Source organism: Scomber scombrus, chromosome 15 (genome assembly GCF_963691925.1).
Source record: "Scomber scombrus chromosome 15, fScoSco1.1, whole genome shotgun sequence".
Taxonomy (NCBI): domain Eukaryota; kingdom Metazoa; phylum Chordata; class Actinopteri; order Scombriformes; family Scombridae; genus Scomber; species Scomber scombrus.
In genome coordinates, this window is record NC_084984.1 from 8,024,372 (window position 1) to 8,041,627 (window position 17,256).

At 36.8% G+C, this 17,256-nt stretch overlaps 2 protein-coding genes across 3 annotated transcripts; one reads left to right on the plus strand and one right to left on the minus strand.

Annotated features, from left to right (window-relative positions):
• Nucleotides 1–124: 124 nt before the first annotated feature.
• btf3 (basic transcription factor 3) lies at nucleotides 125–7,765 on the plus strand. Of its 2 annotated transcripts, none has more exons than XM_062435118.1 (6): nucleotides 125–182; nucleotides 3,963–4,031; nucleotides 4,616–4,729; nucleotides 4,823–5,024; nucleotides 5,198–5,254; nucleotides 7,226–7,765. In XM_062435118.1, the coding sequence occupies exons 2-6, from the start codon at nucleotides 3,963–3,965 to the stop codon at nucleotides 7,270–7,272; spliced, it is 489 nt and encodes a 162-aa protein (XP_062291102.1). In that variant the 5' UTR covers nucleotides 125–182; the 3' UTR covers nucleotides 7,273–7,765. The 2 variants fall into 2 exon arrangements, with proteins under 2 accessions (XP_062291102.1, XP_062291101.1); XM_062435117.1 differs by having other exon boundaries at nucleotides 131–256.
• A 1,253-nt stretch (nucleotides 7,766–9,018) lies between these two features.
• On the minus strand, nucleotides 9,019–14,115 carry ankra2 (ankyrin repeat, family A (RFXANK-like), 2). Its single transcript, XM_062435119.1, has 9 exons — nucleotides 14,026–14,115; nucleotides 13,399–13,760; nucleotides 12,991–13,149; nucleotides 12,832–12,897; nucleotides 12,457–12,554; nucleotides 12,089–12,214; nucleotides 10,956–11,022; nucleotides 10,761–10,841; nucleotides 9,019–9,951 (listed from the first exon to the last, which is right to left on the minus strand). Exons 2-9 carry the CDS (start codon nucleotides 13,697–13,699, stop codon nucleotides 9,896–9,898), a joined length of 954 nt encoding a protein of 317 aa, XP_062291103.1. The 5' UTR covers nucleotides 13,700–13,760; nucleotides 14,026–14,115; the 3' UTR covers nucleotides 9,019–9,895.
• Nucleotides 14,116–17,256: the final 3,141 nt, after the last annotated feature.

Sequence of the window (17,256 nt, forward strand, 5' to 3'; positions counted from 1 at the left end):
CTTTTATATTTAATTTGGTAAAGTTACAGGTAATTAAAGCATTGCCTGCAAAGCTAAACTCAGGGCATTAAAAACACACTTTCCATTGCAGTTCTTTCCCCCTTCTGTGCCGTGCGTCACTTCCTCCCTCCTCTCTCTCGCTTCCATCTTGCTCCCCGCATGTGTCTGCTGTTAGTCTACAGGTCAGTGAGGAGCTTTAAATACCTTTCTTCCCTGCACTGTTTCCCCCCCACACCCTCTGATCTGACTACAAGAGGTAAACGAAAGCCTTTTCTCACTAGATGGCTGAAATCTGAAGCTAAAGTTGCTGATGGTCATGTATATGTGTGAGGGGCTAATGTGTGTGTGTGTGACAGGCCGCCCACTCCACTTGCCTTACACAAGTTAGCTCACCATGCTAGCTGAAGTTAGCCTTGTACAAGTTGTTGCACTTAAAGCTAAAAAACCACACCTCGTTTCGGCTCATTGTGTGTGTGGTTTTTTGCTGCATTAGTCAGCAAATGTTAGCTTAAACCTACCTGGTATTTTCCTGCAGTGCTTTTTATGTATTGTGTTATTTTGTTTAAGCTTAACTTTAAACACACAAACCTTTGGTGTTTAACTTAAACTTGGTGTGTATTAGCTTTGTTGTGCTCAATATGGACACCAGTTTAGAGGGAAACCATTCGAGTTAGCTGCTAACTTTAACTTAGCACCTTATTGGCATTTGTAAAAAAGTCTGGTTATCTATTTGAATACAGTCTTATCTACTTACTATCACTATTGCAGCCCTGCCCTGTTTTGTGTGTGTTGTTGTTGAAGTAGGATGTCCCTCATTTGTTTATCGCTTTTATCATGAGGATGTGATGTTTCCTTCTTCGCGGGTACACACCACGATTTTGTGATATTAACTGCATACCAGTGGTGGATAGTAATACATCTACTGTACTTTACTTGAGTATTTCTTTCTTTTTTTTTTTAAATGCTACTTTATACTTCCACTCCTACATTTCAGAGGGAAATATTGTACTTTCTACTCCACTACTTTAATCTGACAGCTGTAGTTACTTTTCAGGTGTAGATAATGTAACAAGCTTTTAAAATACAATACATTGTTCAAGTTCAAATCTGTGGTTTTCAAGCTTTTTGGCCTTTTGACATCTTACAAAAAGCAGTGTGTAGTTATTTCAGATGTCTATGAGTTGTTAACAGCTCCACCTAATAATGAGTTTCCTTCTAAACTTCTCACATGGTTTCATTTCAATAAATTATACAATATTTCACCTAAAAGTTTCTCCCATTAATCATCTCAAGCCCCCACAGATTTTAACTGGTGGTTGGGAACCACTGGACTGAAATAGTTTATATTATTATAATATATTTATAGTGTATATAAAGTAGTGTAAACTAGCTCCACCTCCAGCAGATACAACAGTAACATGCTGCTCTAACACTGATGCTTCACTATTAATCATCTAATGATGTCATATATAATAATATATTAGTCAGAGGGACCACACCACTACTTTTACTGTAATACTTTACTTACATTTTACTGCTCATACTTATGTACTTAAGTGGGGTTTTTCATGCTGGAATTATACTTGTAATAGAGTATTTTTATATTGCTGTATTGGTACTTTTACTTGATTAGGGATACGCTGAAAATGTAGTTTGTATGTAAATGTTTGAGAATTGGCAATATTATACAACTGGTTAGTCATGTAGTGATGCTAACAAAATTTAAGGCATGCAAGGTGTGTAGATAACTATTTCCACTTTCTAAATTAATTTACTATCTAATGCTTGTTGCCTTGATGATTTTTCTCATTCAGCTGGTTTAAAAAAAACATGTTAAAAAGCCCTGTTATATGTATGTCATAGTGGTAACATGGCTCATTGACTGATATTGTAATACAGTATGTGTACATGTAGTAATATGATCATGCTCTACATGGCTAGATTTCTGCTGGTTAAGCCAGAATACATGGTGTAAAACCTACTTGGATTTCATAAGGGGTTGTTGAAATGTGAACATGTGCATGAAAAAACTGTAAATAAGGAAAGTAACATAACGTAATAATCATGTAACTAGAGCTGAAGAAAAGTAATGATAAACTATTTTGATAATCAATTAATCGTGTCAGTATTTTGAGTGAAAATGGTGAAATAATGCGCCACATTTTCAGTGTCTCGCATCTCAAATGACACGATTTGCGTCTTTGTCATATTGTACACAATATATTTAGTATAGTAAATAGACATTTAAACATTTGAAGAAGTCACCATGATCGCATAGAAGTTGTCACGGACACTTTTTCACTTTTTTTGGGACATTTCATAAACCAATCAATACATGTGGTGATGTTAGTGGAGCATATCATGCTATTTCCTGTTGGAAATGATTAAAGGTAGAGTCAGTGATTCTGGAGAAAGATTATTCAATGCACTTCTTGTCAGATTTAGCCAATGTCTTCTCACAGTCCGCTAGAGCCACACAACGCTATTCCAGCCAATCAGCAGGGGGCACGTGCTCGTCAGGACAGGTGGAGGTAATCAAGGCAGCTGAGGGGGGTCATAGCTGATTCACAGATAAGCTTCCATTTTATTACAGTATCAATTCACACTGAATCTTAGACACTCTCATGGAGAACGCCCACACTTTTTTACTCTCCAAGTCTATTTCTATCATGTTCAGTGATGTGAAATATGAGCAGACAGCTGTTTAAATCACACAAATATCCTGCTGTGAAAGTGTTTTTTGATTTATTAACTGTATCAAATCAATACAAACGCTGTTGGATTTCTTCACGCAGAGCCGACACCAAAGCTATTTTTGGTTAAGTAAATTTCTGCTGCTAAATTTTCAGCCTGGTGAGGGCAGTTTTACCGGCTGCTGTCCCCTCGACTCTGCAGGAGCTTCAGCTGACAGACGGCTGCTTCTGTGGACAGAGACGCTAAACGCAGCTCGAATAATAATAATAAAAGTTGTGGGGAGACAGAGAGAGTTTCTGTACCTAATAAAGTCTGAGAGGAACAGAAGTGACTCGAAAATTGACGCATCACTCTGGATTTTGCCATTTCTCTTTTTTGGGCGTTGCCATGACAATGTGCATCCCTTAATTTTAGGGGAAGGGCTTTTGAAGAAGCTGTAAAGGAGTGGTGTATTTGTTTGGGTGTAGCACAAATATCTCTATCCAGAATTACTGACTCTACCTTTAATTACAATACCAATTACCTTTTAATAGCTTAATTACAAGCAGCGCAATGATGAATAAAAAAACACACAATCCAAGACTCATCTCTCCTCGGAGTAACACAATTTTGGCAGCATGTCACGTGATCAGATTAATTATAATGTGTGCTTGTTCTTTGTCGTTTTGGTTGGATTTCCCCACTGCGTAGATTTTGTTTGTAATGCTCAGTGAGATCAGAGCATCCAATTGCAACAGCAGTAGACTCAAATGAGGCAACTGCTTGTAAGTTAACTTGTAAAAAAAAAAAAAGCCCAGCTAAAGGAAGTGCAAAACTAACATTTCTGACAGTTACTGCGAGCATAACACTGCAGCTCTGCACAATATTTTAAGAGTTTTATTACAGTGATTTTGCCATCAAGTCAAATCAGCATAAAAGGACTCTGGGGGATCATGTTATTCATTCAGATAGTACAACACTAATACATAATGTACTGTAATGGTTTCTAATTACTAACTTCTAATCAAGGATTTTAAGCTTTGAATTATGAAAAAGAAGAATACTAAGTTCTGAAACCACAATTCATGTTTTTAATTACTCCTAACATGTTTTGCTCTCTGTTGGTTTCTATATACTTTGTCGTGTACTGGTGGGATTAACAGTTATTGCAGTATCACACAATTTAATTGCAAAATACTTGATATTTTCATGTTAACCTGAAGCTGTAAGTATGAAGACCAGCTGTAACGGTGATACTAATGTTATGTCCTCTCTCTCTTTTTCCCCAGATGAAAGAAGCAATTATGAATCAAGAAAAACTAGCTAAACTACAGGCACAAGTCCGCATCGGCGGAAAGGTAATGAACAAAATAAATCACTGTCAAAGGCACTCAATATTTTAATTTTAATTTCTTAATGCAATAGGGTGTGATTAGAGTTTAGGACTAGGCTGTTAACTATTACAAATGGGTTCATGTCATCCAGCCTGGCAAAGGAAGTGAAACTCGTTACTGGATACTACTTTTATAGGAAATACATTTTAAAAAGAAGGAAGAAAAACCTGACGTGCTTGAGAATATAGATGGTGTGCAGAACTATTAGAAACTGTCTAATTAAAAAAAACAGGTGACGCAAGACATTGACGCAGTTAGGTACAGTTTAAGCCCTGAATAAATTTGCTATGGCTGGTTTCTATGACAACCTGCAGTTTCATCTATATTTTTGTGACACAGCAGCATTCATTTTAGACAGCAGGAGTGTGCTGTAGGTCAGAGAGTGAACTAAATTAAACAGCTTATAAACAGTCATCAGTTTTGGGGCCAAAAATCTCACATTGACCCTATAAGTCATGTTTAATACAGATGATAATGTATAAATAGATCAAACTTCATCAAGGACCGGAGGTTTACACTGACACATGTTTGTATGATTTGTCCCGCAGGGTAGCGCTCGCAGAAAGAAGAAGGTTGTGCACAGAACAGCGACCGCAGATGACAAGAAGCTCCAGTTCTCCTTAAAGAAACTTGGCGTCAACAATATCTCCGGTATTGAAGAGGTAGGCATAACACTTATGTGATTTAAGGTGAATCTTTGTCGGTACTGTGTGTAATTTTGTTGTTAACAGCGTTCAATTCTGATTTTTTTCTAGGTCAACATGTTTACAAATCAAGGAACAGTCATCCACTTCAACAATCCCAAAGTGCAGGCCTCCCTCGCTGCCAACACCTTCACCATCACTGGCCACGCCGAGACCAAGCAGCTGACCGAGATGTTGCCGGGCATCCTCAACCAGCTGGGAGCCGACAGCCTGACGAGCCTCAGGAGACTCGCTGAAGCACTGCCCAAACAGGGTCAGTGTGCAGGAGCAACTTCTGATACCTAAACTCATGTCTCCTGAGGCTATAATATAATAATAGCATGATTATATCACTGTTGGCTCAAACTGTGCCTTGAGCGTTTTTTGGTAATTTGATCATTTAAACTTGCTCTTCAAGCTTCTCACAGATCCTTTCTGTTCTTACAGCTGTAGATGGAAAAGCGCCAATTGCAACAGTAGAAGAAGAGGATGATGATGTTCCAGGTGAGTGCTCAGATGTCTTCACTGTGTATTGGGTACAATTAGGGCTGGCCAGTTAATTAAAACATAACAGAAACCACCATTAAGGCTAATTTTAGTCATATTTATATGCTTTATGAAGTCAGTCCTTCATGCAGAATGTTCACCTGCAGTTCAAAGCCATGTAATTAACCCTACGTGTCAAGTGGAAGACAGCATGATGAAATGTAGCCAGGGGCGGGTGCAGATGGGAACAAGCTGGTACGGCTTCATTCAACACGATGCAGCCCCAAAAATGAAGCTTAACAGAAATAAAGTCGGATAATAGCGGAGTAGTGTTCAGTGCGGAGTGTGCGGCAGAGATGATGTGAAGCTGAGCCTTTGCATCGGTCATGTCACTGTAAAAGATGTGACTAATAGGATGACAGAACTCATACAATTGTTATTAAATTAAAATGTGCTTAATACATATTTTTGACATTCGCAAGACATGTTAAACCGAGCCATATTTTACTTAACATATTTAGTTAAAAAGTGTTAACTACTGAATATGATAAATAAATGTGACTAAGTTATTAGAGCTCCACTGTGATGATGAAGAAGGAGAATCTTGTGCACAGGTGTATTTAATAAGATATTATTTAATTTAATCACTACCTGGGCTGATCCCAATATTTTTTTTTTTATGATTCTTCAAATGTAATGTATGATATTTTACAGGTTAACAATAAACGTTATTGTATTAAATGACGTCTTAGTGCACTAAGACAGTAAACTTCTTTGGGAATTTAATAATAAAAAATATATATAATTAGTTCTGAATTTAAAAAAACATATGGAACAAACAAAAAACAACAACATATGTATATATTAAACTTGAATTAAGAAAAAGGTCAAATATACATATTATGCTGCCTATATAATTTTAAAAATGTATTGGGTAACATTCAGATACTAATATATTTGTGATAGGTCAGTTTTGGCAGATCATATTGAATGACCGATATATTGGTCGGGCGCTAATCGTTACTAAGATAAACGTAACAATTAGTTGTGATATTGATGTCGCCCACCTTTATGTTCAACTATATGTCCATTCACAGTAGTCTGTTTCACCTTTCAGAACAAAACATTGCTTCAACATCTCACAAGTATAATCTGGACTTATTTGGTCGTCTCGCAGTCTTATTTGGAAAAATTCCTTCACACTCATCCATCCATTAATCGGGACAGTTTCTTTTTTCTCTCCTACTCAGTTAAACACCCGTGGCAGGCTTGCTTTTCTTCTGGCTCGTGAAAGAGGGTCATACAAAGGGGATTCAACAATGACTTTAGATGATGGTGCAACGCGGGGTTTTTGTGTTTGAATCTCATGTTCGTTGTTTATAAGATCTTGAGATTCAGTTTGCTTTTCTTTGCGAAGAAAATGGCCCAAACACATGAGGTTGCTATTACAACAAGCTTCAGCTTTTCCCAGGACTTCTTTCCCCCCCTTAGCCCCGACTCCTCACTAATGTAACAAACGATTACACATGTATTCAGCAATAGGAGCAGTCAAAGCCTGATGGCACGGGGTTAACAACCATTGCCATCATGTTGTTATTGGAGTTAAGTTTCCTTTTTGTTCTCCCACTGAAGGAACATGTTTACTCAGACCTTTCGAATTGTTTCCATTTTAACCCTCGACCCAAGTTGGAAAGGCAGATTTCTCACATTTCATGGGAGTAATTGAAGGCAACTTTTTGATGCTCCGCGCCATAATTTTTACAGCTGTGTTCAGTAGTTGACGAGGGCCTCATGTGTCGAACACATTGCAGGCTACATGGGAGCGGGGAGAGAGATGAGCAAAGAATTGGGATTACGTTACGCCTAGTATCACGTTTCAGATAAACACACTTTTCCTGAATTGTGCTCTGGCACCTCTGCGAGTCATTTGTGCAGATGCCTTTCTCCTGGAATCACTCAATTGATCCCTTTTTGTGTGTGTTGTTTCAGATCTGGTGGAGAATTTCGATGAAGCATCCAAGGACGAGGCTAACTAGAAGAAAAGTGGACTCTCTGGAGTGACGAAACTTGACAGGACCATGTGGGGGCACAAGATGTTTTTTCTGTCTATTTCAAGAGGTGGAAAGTTAATTGTTAAAGTACCTGAGAACATGGAAAATTTGTCAACGTCTGGCTGTGAGCAATTCTATAATACATGCAAGACCCAAGACAAAGTACTTGCCTACTTAAATGAATTAATTTTGAGTATTTTGTCTAGAATAGTTACTCGGAGGTATTAAAAATTGGGGTAGCAGTATTTTTGAGTAAGGTATTTTAGAACTCATTCCACCTCTTCTTTGCCACCAGACTTTTTAAAATGCTTGTTGTGCTCTGTATGTCCAGTTACAGTGAGACGTTGTGTGTAAAATGTGGTGTTAAAGGCTCCTGATGTTTCCTCCACGTTACTGAACCTTAATTCTTTGTGGCCTCGCTCAAACCATATCTGGAATAAACCTTTGCTACTGTCAATAAACAGGAAGAATCTCTGTATTTGTGTCTCTCCCTCAAGGACAGTTTCCACTTTTGCTGCTCTACTGTAAATTGATCAGCATGATCAGGTGTGCAGGTTGATCTCTGGTCTGACAGTTTACTTCATTATTTAGCTTACTTAGTTAAAGGAGCACTTCTCTAACAACCTTAAGACTTCATTTAAGGGGAACGATGACTCGTATATGTATTTGCAAGTACAGTATAATGGTGTAGTTACAAGTTAGCTATAAAGAGACTTCAAGATTCACTTGAAATAAATAGACATTAGTTTTTCCACTGCTAATTTTAAAACGTTAATTCATCCTGCTTGTTTTTACAAGAACAGTTTATTGTAAGCCATTTTTATTTAATTCTAGCGGTGTTCATTTTAAAATGTCCTTTACCCAGCCAAATATATTTCATGATATCATTTTTATTTAATTCTAGCGGTGTTCATTTTAAAATGTCCTTTACCCAGCCAAATATATTTCATGATATCACTTTACATCACAAACAGGGCAGAGCCAAGAATGATTTTTCTGTTGCCTTGATCTGTATAAACAACTCAAGAAAAAGGACATTTTCAAATAAAACTGGCTGGAATTGAAGTAAAATTTGCTACTGCTTAAGGATGAAATGACTGAATTAATCTCACAAAGATCTTGTAGCTTTACATCCAGTAATTAAGACTTCTTCCAGCTTTACTATCTGTTAATAATAGTTTCGGGCTGCAATTAATTATTTTAGATATCAATTAGTCTGACAATCATTTTCTCAATGTGTAAGATATCAGAAAAAATAGTAAAAAATAGCATGAAATGTTATTTCATGTGATGTCATATATATATGCCTGATAAACAAATCAGATATAAAGATGTTCAGTTCACTATCATGTATGACGAATGAAAGCTTCAAATCCTCACATTTGAGAAGTTGCAACTAGCAAACGTTAAGCAGTTTTCTTTAAAAAACAAACATTCGGTTATTAATTTAGTTGATCATTTTCTGTTGACTGATAAATCCATGTATTGTTGAAGCTCTGTAACAGTTATGAGTTTATTTTCCCCATGTTGATAAAACGTGCAACTGCAGATGCAGTTTAAAAAGATTAATTTTTTTTATTAAATAACTTTCATTTCAGTGAGTGTAAACAGTGGTTTGACCTTCTAACTTGCAATCAGAAACATTTCTGTGAAGTGTGATGATGACCGATGCTGAGGTTAATGACATATACACCATTTATAACTGGTAGAAACCACAATGAACTTGGAACATTTAAATGAGGTTTTGAGGTCTTTTAAAAGACACAACACATCCGTGTACATTAGTATCACAATCCTGAGAAACAAAAACTGACTCATATTAATATGATAGTTTTTATCACATAACGACACAATGTCTAAATTATTTAAATAAATAAACTCAGTACAACAAACACAAAGATCTTCAGGATCAACACACAACTTGGCAGCGTCATAAAGCGCAAAGTCTGGTTCATGTGCATCGCAGTCTGTAACAAAGTATTTACAGTCAACCTGCTGTCATTTCTGAAATTTGTTTACAGTGAAAACCAGACAGTGCTTACGTGAGGCCATTCAACTTATTACATTAAAAACCTGTTACTCTTAAAAACTGTTTTATTATAGTTAATAAGTTAGTTAAAAATGTCCCATAATGGGAAAAGGATAGATTAGCTCATGATGGCATGTAACATATTTTATGACACTGAGGGCTCAAAACAAAACTTCCATGTTTAATTAAAGCAGAAATGAATCCTGAACTGCACATTTGGGAGCATTCAGGTGGAGTGCAGTGCATGCTGGGTTGTAGTGAGGAACTGTCTTTTTTTTGTACTCACCTTTACATATTTGTTCTTTGAAATTTTGTCAGTGAATCCTTATTAAATTTGATACTCCATATTCAATTGGAAAAACTGCTGAGTAAAACAGTTTTAAAGAGGGTTCAAATAAAAAAGTCAGCACAAACCTTCATATGCACCATGCCCACAAAATGATGTTGATATGATTCAACGCTGTTGAAATATCACTTTGTGGGATAAAACATTCCTGCAGGCTGATAGCCTGGGCATGCTACATGATTGTCCAGAGCGCAGCATTGTCCCTCCAGTATGTTTTCCTTAAGCTTAACAGTTCATTCTCTGATTCCCATGAGCAGCTTCAGTAAATGTGCCTCCATCACCTGTTGAACTAAACACAGAAACATACAGTACTTTACTTTACTGTGGTCATTTATAGTCAATGTTTTCATTATCGACTTATCTGCTGATTGTTTGGTTTGTTAAATTGTCAGTCACAATTCCCTAAAGCCCAAGATGACATCTTCATCTTGCAAGTTTTGTCAGACTAATAGTCCAAAACCAACAATAATTCACTTTCAATCATTTTACAATGAATAAAAAAAACACATAAAATTCAGAAAATCCTCACAACTGATAAGCTGCAACCTTGCTTTTTGGGGTTTTGCTTGAAAACCCCCCCAAAATAACACTATGTTTTTAACCTTTAACCATTAATAGCTTATTTTATGAACACTTGGGGGCAGCAGAAAGAACTGTGAACACAACACAGACATATTATCATTCATGTGGCGAACTTTACACATCCAACAGTTACAGAGCAACATTATCATTCATTTGGAGTCATGTTTCTGTCCACTTGATGAATGTAAGTCCAATATTCACTCTCTTTTATCTGTTTTAGCTTTCTACCACTTCCTGAGAAAAATATCTAACCCTTTAGCTGCTAAATGCTCAACTATGGTCACCAGCTACCCGCTAACTGTGTCTGTGTTTGCTGTTTGGTGCTGAGCAGGTAGTGTACAGAGAGTAGAGCTTGCTCTCTGAATCCAAAGAGCGGTGGGAGTGAACCAAAACAGTGGAATTGTGCTATGAACAGTTAATCTATTATCAGAAACTCTGCACACTGCAATGCTTTGTAAAGCTGAGGAGAGCTGCTGAGTAATAGCAGCTTTAAATGTAGCTTTGTTTTACACCTACCATTTCGATGGCCCATTGCCACCGCCATGTCCATTGCATTGAATCCAGAATCTGACTCAATGGTAGGATCAGCACCACTCTCTGGAAGACATAAAAGCAAATCTTATTGTGATTATTATTCCTAAACAATATAAATGAATATCCATATTTTAAACACAGCCAAGTGATACTTTTCAGTAAAAGATTTGTCCTCACCTAACAAGATTTCAACACAGCGTACGTGGTTCCCATGTACAGCGTAGAGCAGAGGAGCTCCTCCATTCTGAAACCCACAGAGGGAACATCACATTAGGTCACATTTCACAGAGATTAATACTAAACAATGGAGTTCACGATCTCACCTACTGTCATATACTACTGATATTTATTTAAATTTGAGTTTGCTGAATAAACAAATAATCAAAGCTTCGTATTCTTACTAGAGCTGCACGATTTGGTGAAAAGGTCATATTACGATTATTGTGGAAAATATTGCGATTACGATATGATAAACAAAATGGTATCATGAGTGTATAATTATTGATGATTTTGAGAATCCAACTTACCGATAGCAAGTTGAAGTTTATGTTCTTTGATTAAGCGCCACTGCTTTTAGTGTTAGTGCAGTTATCGGTTGTGATAACGACCTGACGCTCCTCAGACATGCAGCCAATGTCTCTTTCAAGCCCAAGGCTGAGTTATCGCCAGTGTGATCCTCAGGTCTACATCTTTTTTTTTTGAATTCCCTCTTTGCTAACCGAGGACAGGGGCATCATGTCTTTTGCCAAGCTGTATGTTATGGAGTCGGTTTGTGTTTTGTTTTGTTTACAGGCCTTAAGTTGTCGTCTCTTAATTAGTTAGCGCTTTCACTGTGATGCATTCATATTTTACTTTGTGCTGTTTAAGCTGCCGATATAAATTTGTTGTGTTGCTGCGTGACGTTGAGACTTTTATTTGAGATGTTTTACAGAATACCTCTTTCTGCTCGATGTTGCTGAGTCGAATCCAAAATATCGCCATATAACAGAGGTTGTGTTTTATTTGCACCAGTTCAGTGTCGGCTGCTTGTTAGCATCCATTAGCACCTGGTCTGTGGTCTGCACACCAGCAAGTTATGTGACCATGTACTGCACACACTTCACTGACTATACAGTGTGTAGTGTGTGAGTGTGGTCTGTGAAGTTTCTCCGCTCATGGTGCGTAGATGACCGAATGTTTTCATGCGCATATTTAAATTGAATTAAATTTAAATGTCTCTTTTGCGATTAAATGTCTCTTTTGCAGTTAGATAATTGCACAGGCTGACATCGCTATTGCGATTACATAAATCATGCAGCACTAATTCTTACCCAGTCATATTCATTCACGTCGACACCACAGTCGATGAGCATCTTCACAATATCAGTGTATCCCTTGCTGCAGGCCAAGGACAATGCACTTTCCCGTCCTTTGGCCAGGAGGTTGGGGTCAGCACCCTGAGGTGAAGAAGGATGCACAATGATTTAACATGGCAACCAGTACATAAATAAAGAGCACAGTCTAAAAATGTACAACATGGGCGCACAGATTGTTGAATGGAAGTATGTGGCATGTGCTCTTAACCAATTTCCTGTCTTTCTACTGTCAAATAAAGGCGTGTATGCCAGAAAAATTCTTTTAAAAAAATAAAAGTTTAACATACTATGAAATCTTAACAGGCCAAGAGGTTTTTCCTTACATTTTGAAGCAGAAACTCCACAACGGCAATTTGTCCATGTGCAGCTGCCCACATCAGGGGGGTAAAGCCTTCCTCATCTTGTAGATTGATCACAGTCTCTGTTAATATGATGCATAAAAAAGATGGAAACAACACAGTCATTATGTATATTTTCATCAGGAAAACAATTAACATTTTTAAATGCAAAGAAGATACTACTTTTCTTCATGTTTATTTCACTATGTACGCAAAATATTATGCACAATTAGTCTGTATAACTACTATGGTATGTAACTCACATTAATACCAGGTAAAGAACTTATTCTTGTCTGTGCATGCAGGTTAAATGATTCAATAACACCAATGGTTGTAAGTATTTGTGGACGGACTGTGAACCTTGTTCAATCCTGCTAGCCAGAAACACCATTTCTCCTTGGGCTGCCAACTGATGAATGGACAAAGCTGAAAAGAATTAAACAAGCATGTTATTAACTTGTATCTTAACTTTATTGATTCATGATAACATCTTTTAAAAATTAAGTTAAAACAACTTACAATGCACCAGAAGAGGTGTGGAAGAAACCTCATTGCCCCTGTGTTTGTTGGTCAGTGTGGTGGACTGTTTGATGGGGGAGAAATGTTTGGTGGTGGACGGTGTGTAAACATGACGCACTTGTATACCCGGTGAAGGTGAGGTCTGGATGTTGCACTCAGCTGAAAGAGAAAAAAACAAACATTTTAAGGCAAGAGCTTCAATGATAAGTCGATGGACAGAAAATCAGGCCAGGCCAAGCCTTTCTGACTTTTTATACACCAATTGACTAATTTAGGAAATAATAGAATAATCAATAATGAATATAAACCTTAGATGCAGTTCTACAAGTAAGCTTACATAAGGCACAGCCTCAAACAATAAAACAAGAACACCTAAGCACATTGAATTATCTTGAAAGTTGAAGTTACCTTTGAATAAAACAGAAGCCACCTCCAGATCAGAGTTGACCTGGTCCTGGATGTTCTTGCTGTCCTCCTCGTTGAGCGACTTGACGAATCTGGAGCACACATTCATGTCAAAGCGGTTCGGCAGGATGAACTTGATCCCCATGGCCACATTTTGGTTGCCGGGGTCATCTGGACTGGCACCCACCAACTGCTCAGTCTTGATGGCACTTATGTCTGGCATTACACAGATCCCCTCCATGGCTTCAGGGGCCAGAGGACAGTCAGCTGTCCCGTCTGAGGCCGCTACAGTAACACTGTCCATCTTCGGGGTCTCTCACCTCACTGAGCTCTCACACTGGGTTTACACTGAAGCTACTGCACGCCTAACAACGCAGAACAAGCTATATTAACACCACAAAACAATTTCCAAACAGCCTTGCCTTCTAATTTGTGTGAAAATACCGAAAACTGGCTCTTAAATATCCAAACAGCGTCTACCTGCTAGCAGCTGTTAGCATGCCAGCTATTGTTATCGTAACCTTACACTCGTAAAACTAACAAGCTGAGGCTAATACTTTTGAACACACAGTGACAATAAAGCCTTACCGTCAATAAAAATCATTTTCATACAATAAAAACATTACTTACTCGATAGGACATTGTTTTTCTTGGATATCTTCAGGCAGCTATCCTCTTCTTTTTTCGGTGTTTTGATGAATACGCGCATGCGCAATTTGCAGCACACGTACAACCAGGTGCATCTCTTAATAATCTCCCCTGACTTTAGTTCCGGAGCTTCATTGGCTGTTACTGGGTGATACTGGGCAAATAAATTAATCACTTTTGATTAAAAAAAAATAGCTATTTCGCTAATTTATATGTTCATGTAATTAAAAACAAAAAACTGTTCTTAACACACAACTTTAATACAACAAATGTATATCTTGAATTAAAAGTAACATCTAATTCCAGTGGTGAAAGAAGTATTCAGATTAGTGTAAAGATACTAATGCAGCAATTTAAAAACACTCCATTATAAATAAAACTGCATGAAAAAACCTACTTAAGTAAAAATACTAAATAATAGCACTAAAATGTAGTTAAAGTATTGCAGTAGAAGTGTATAAGTATTGTCAGCTTGATGTAGTTAAAGTATCTTAGTAAAAATACATAAGTGTTATGGGCTCAGTGTAGTTAAAATATTACAGTACAAGTACATAAGTCTTATGAGACTTATGAGTAAAAGTAGTGGTTTTGTCCCTCTGACTATATATTATTATGTATGACATCATTAGATTATTAATAGTGAAGCATCAGTGTTAGAGCAGCATGTTACTGTTGTAGCTGCTGGAGGTGGAGCTAGTTTACACTACTTTATATACAGTTAGCTAGTTTAGTCCAATGGTTCCCAACCTAGGGGTGGGGCCCCTCCAAAGGGTCAGCAGATAAATGTGAGGGGTGGTGAGATGATTAATGGGAGAGGAAAGAAGAAAAGTTCTGATATACAAATATATTTTTTCAGATTTTGGAAATTTTTCTCTATTCTTTGATTTTTAAAAATGAAATATTTGAACATTTATTAAAACAAAACCATGTGAGAAGTTTAGAGGGAAAAATCACAATTTGGTGGAGCTGTTAACAACTCATAACTAATAAATCATCTGAAATGTGACCCCAACTACACACTGCTTTTTGTTAGATGTCAAAAGCCCAAAACACTGGTTTAATCTTGAAGAATTAGAGAATATTAGAATATTTTATTTAAAAAACTTGTTATATTATCCATGGTGTCAAATCTTCATCTGAAAAGTAACTAAAGCATTCAAATAAATCTAGTTATATTTCCCTCTGAAATGTAGTTGAGTGGAAGTATAAAGTAACATCAAATGGAAATACCTGAAAGTACCTAAAAATTGCACTTACGTACAGTACTTGAGTAAATGTACTAAGTTACTTTCCATCACTGCCTAATTTACTTTGCACATGACATAAAACACTCAGTCCACCATATGACAGCTGAAACACTTAATGGCTACTCCACCAATTAAGTATTGCTCTTCATTGGGGATGAAGGACTCACATGAGACTACTTTTTAAAAAATTCATAAAAATGATTGTGGCAGAGGCAGAAATATCCTGACTTTCAGTGTCTTGTTTGGGTAAAAAAAACATATTCTGCCATAATGCAACTTGTTGTTAGACAGACACTGGCTGGTAAATGCCCAGATCTTTCAAACTACATATCTCCAGTCTGTAAAGTAAGAATTCTGCTATAAATTCCTCCACATTCACACTTTTTTCGACTTCAGAAAGCTCCCTCAAAAACCACAAAATACATTATACAAAAGTGTTTTCACAGGCTGAGCAGGAGTGACCCAACATTCATGTGTCAAAGGTTGTCTTAAAAGACTAAGAGGATTGAAAACACATATTAAAACTCACATAGAGATTTACATTTCTGTGACATATCAGTAAAATGGTAGAATCTCAAAATCAGTTCATCAAAGTAACCTCTTTGCAAAATGACAGACTGAACAAAGAGGAATATTAAATGCTTTAATTTATAGCAATGACAATAAATCAAATATCAGCCGGAAGCTTGAGGCCCAGAGGCTCAACTGAGGCCCAGATTTTTTTAAGAGACACACAGCCCACTTAACTATTTTTCACAACTACATCTTGACACTGCAGATCTGTATTTTCCACAAATAAATGATGATGTTGCTTCTATCCTGGTGTATCAGGAAAGGATTATCAGCCTTAGATGGTGCTACACTCCTGGAAGCCAGAAGAGTTCATACGGTAAATTCTGATATTAATGTGCCCTAAAAGAAAGTGCAGAAAAGCCGAATGCAATGGGAAGAGAAACAAGCTTAGTGTGTAAATCTTTTATCATATTATGCATGAGAACATGTTCTGGTATCTACTCTCTGGTATGAGAATTGTATATTTACTAATTTAAGGGTACTATGTGAGGTTACTGTTAAGCTTCAACATGGACCCTTACCCTGTGCAATTCATCTACAATTTATATGATTTTTGTCATTCTTTGTACATTTCTCTCAGCATGCTTTAAACATGTAACAGTTTGGTTAATCTTGGACAAACTTACTCTAAAGAAAGAAAACTAATAATTTGCAGGTTTTTCTGGCCTAAATTTAAAAAATAATCCATGTGATGTGCAGATCTTTAATATCAGCTCTCTGTTAAAATGGTAATGAGATCAATACTTAAATATACTTTAGTTGTGTATGTTAATATATATGCACACAGAAAAACCGAAAGAGGAATTTGTTGAATACCATGGCTGTAAGTGACAAGTATAAATAATAGATGATTAACTTGCCTGCACTGGTATAATGTGTACAGTTTTAAAGAAGTCTGGATTCTCAATCTGACTATATATTTCTAATTAATTCAGTATATATGTTGAATGTATGTGTATTTTGACGGATATCTTTGGCTCAATATTCAGGAACCTTCATGACCACTCTTCAAGATTGAAGAGACTTTATTGCCATTTACACAGGAATTTGATCACATGAATAAAATATAAAATCAATACCAATGCACATGCATAATAAATCCACACCAACAGTAAATGGACTATTAACACATCCATACTAATAGCCACTTCCTATTTTTATAGGTTATATTTTGCTAATATGGTGCAAATTCACAAACACAGCTGTGTTCCATGAAATTAGTACAAGCTAACCAACATACAAAAAAACAGGTGTTTCAGTACAGGTGTACTCAGTCCTGGTTCCTGAAGAAACATAGTGCCTCTCAAGCTCTTTTTCTTTCTTTTTTTTTAAACGTAAATGAATGCAACAACATTGTCAAACAAAAAAGGACTGTATCGTCACAATGTGAGAA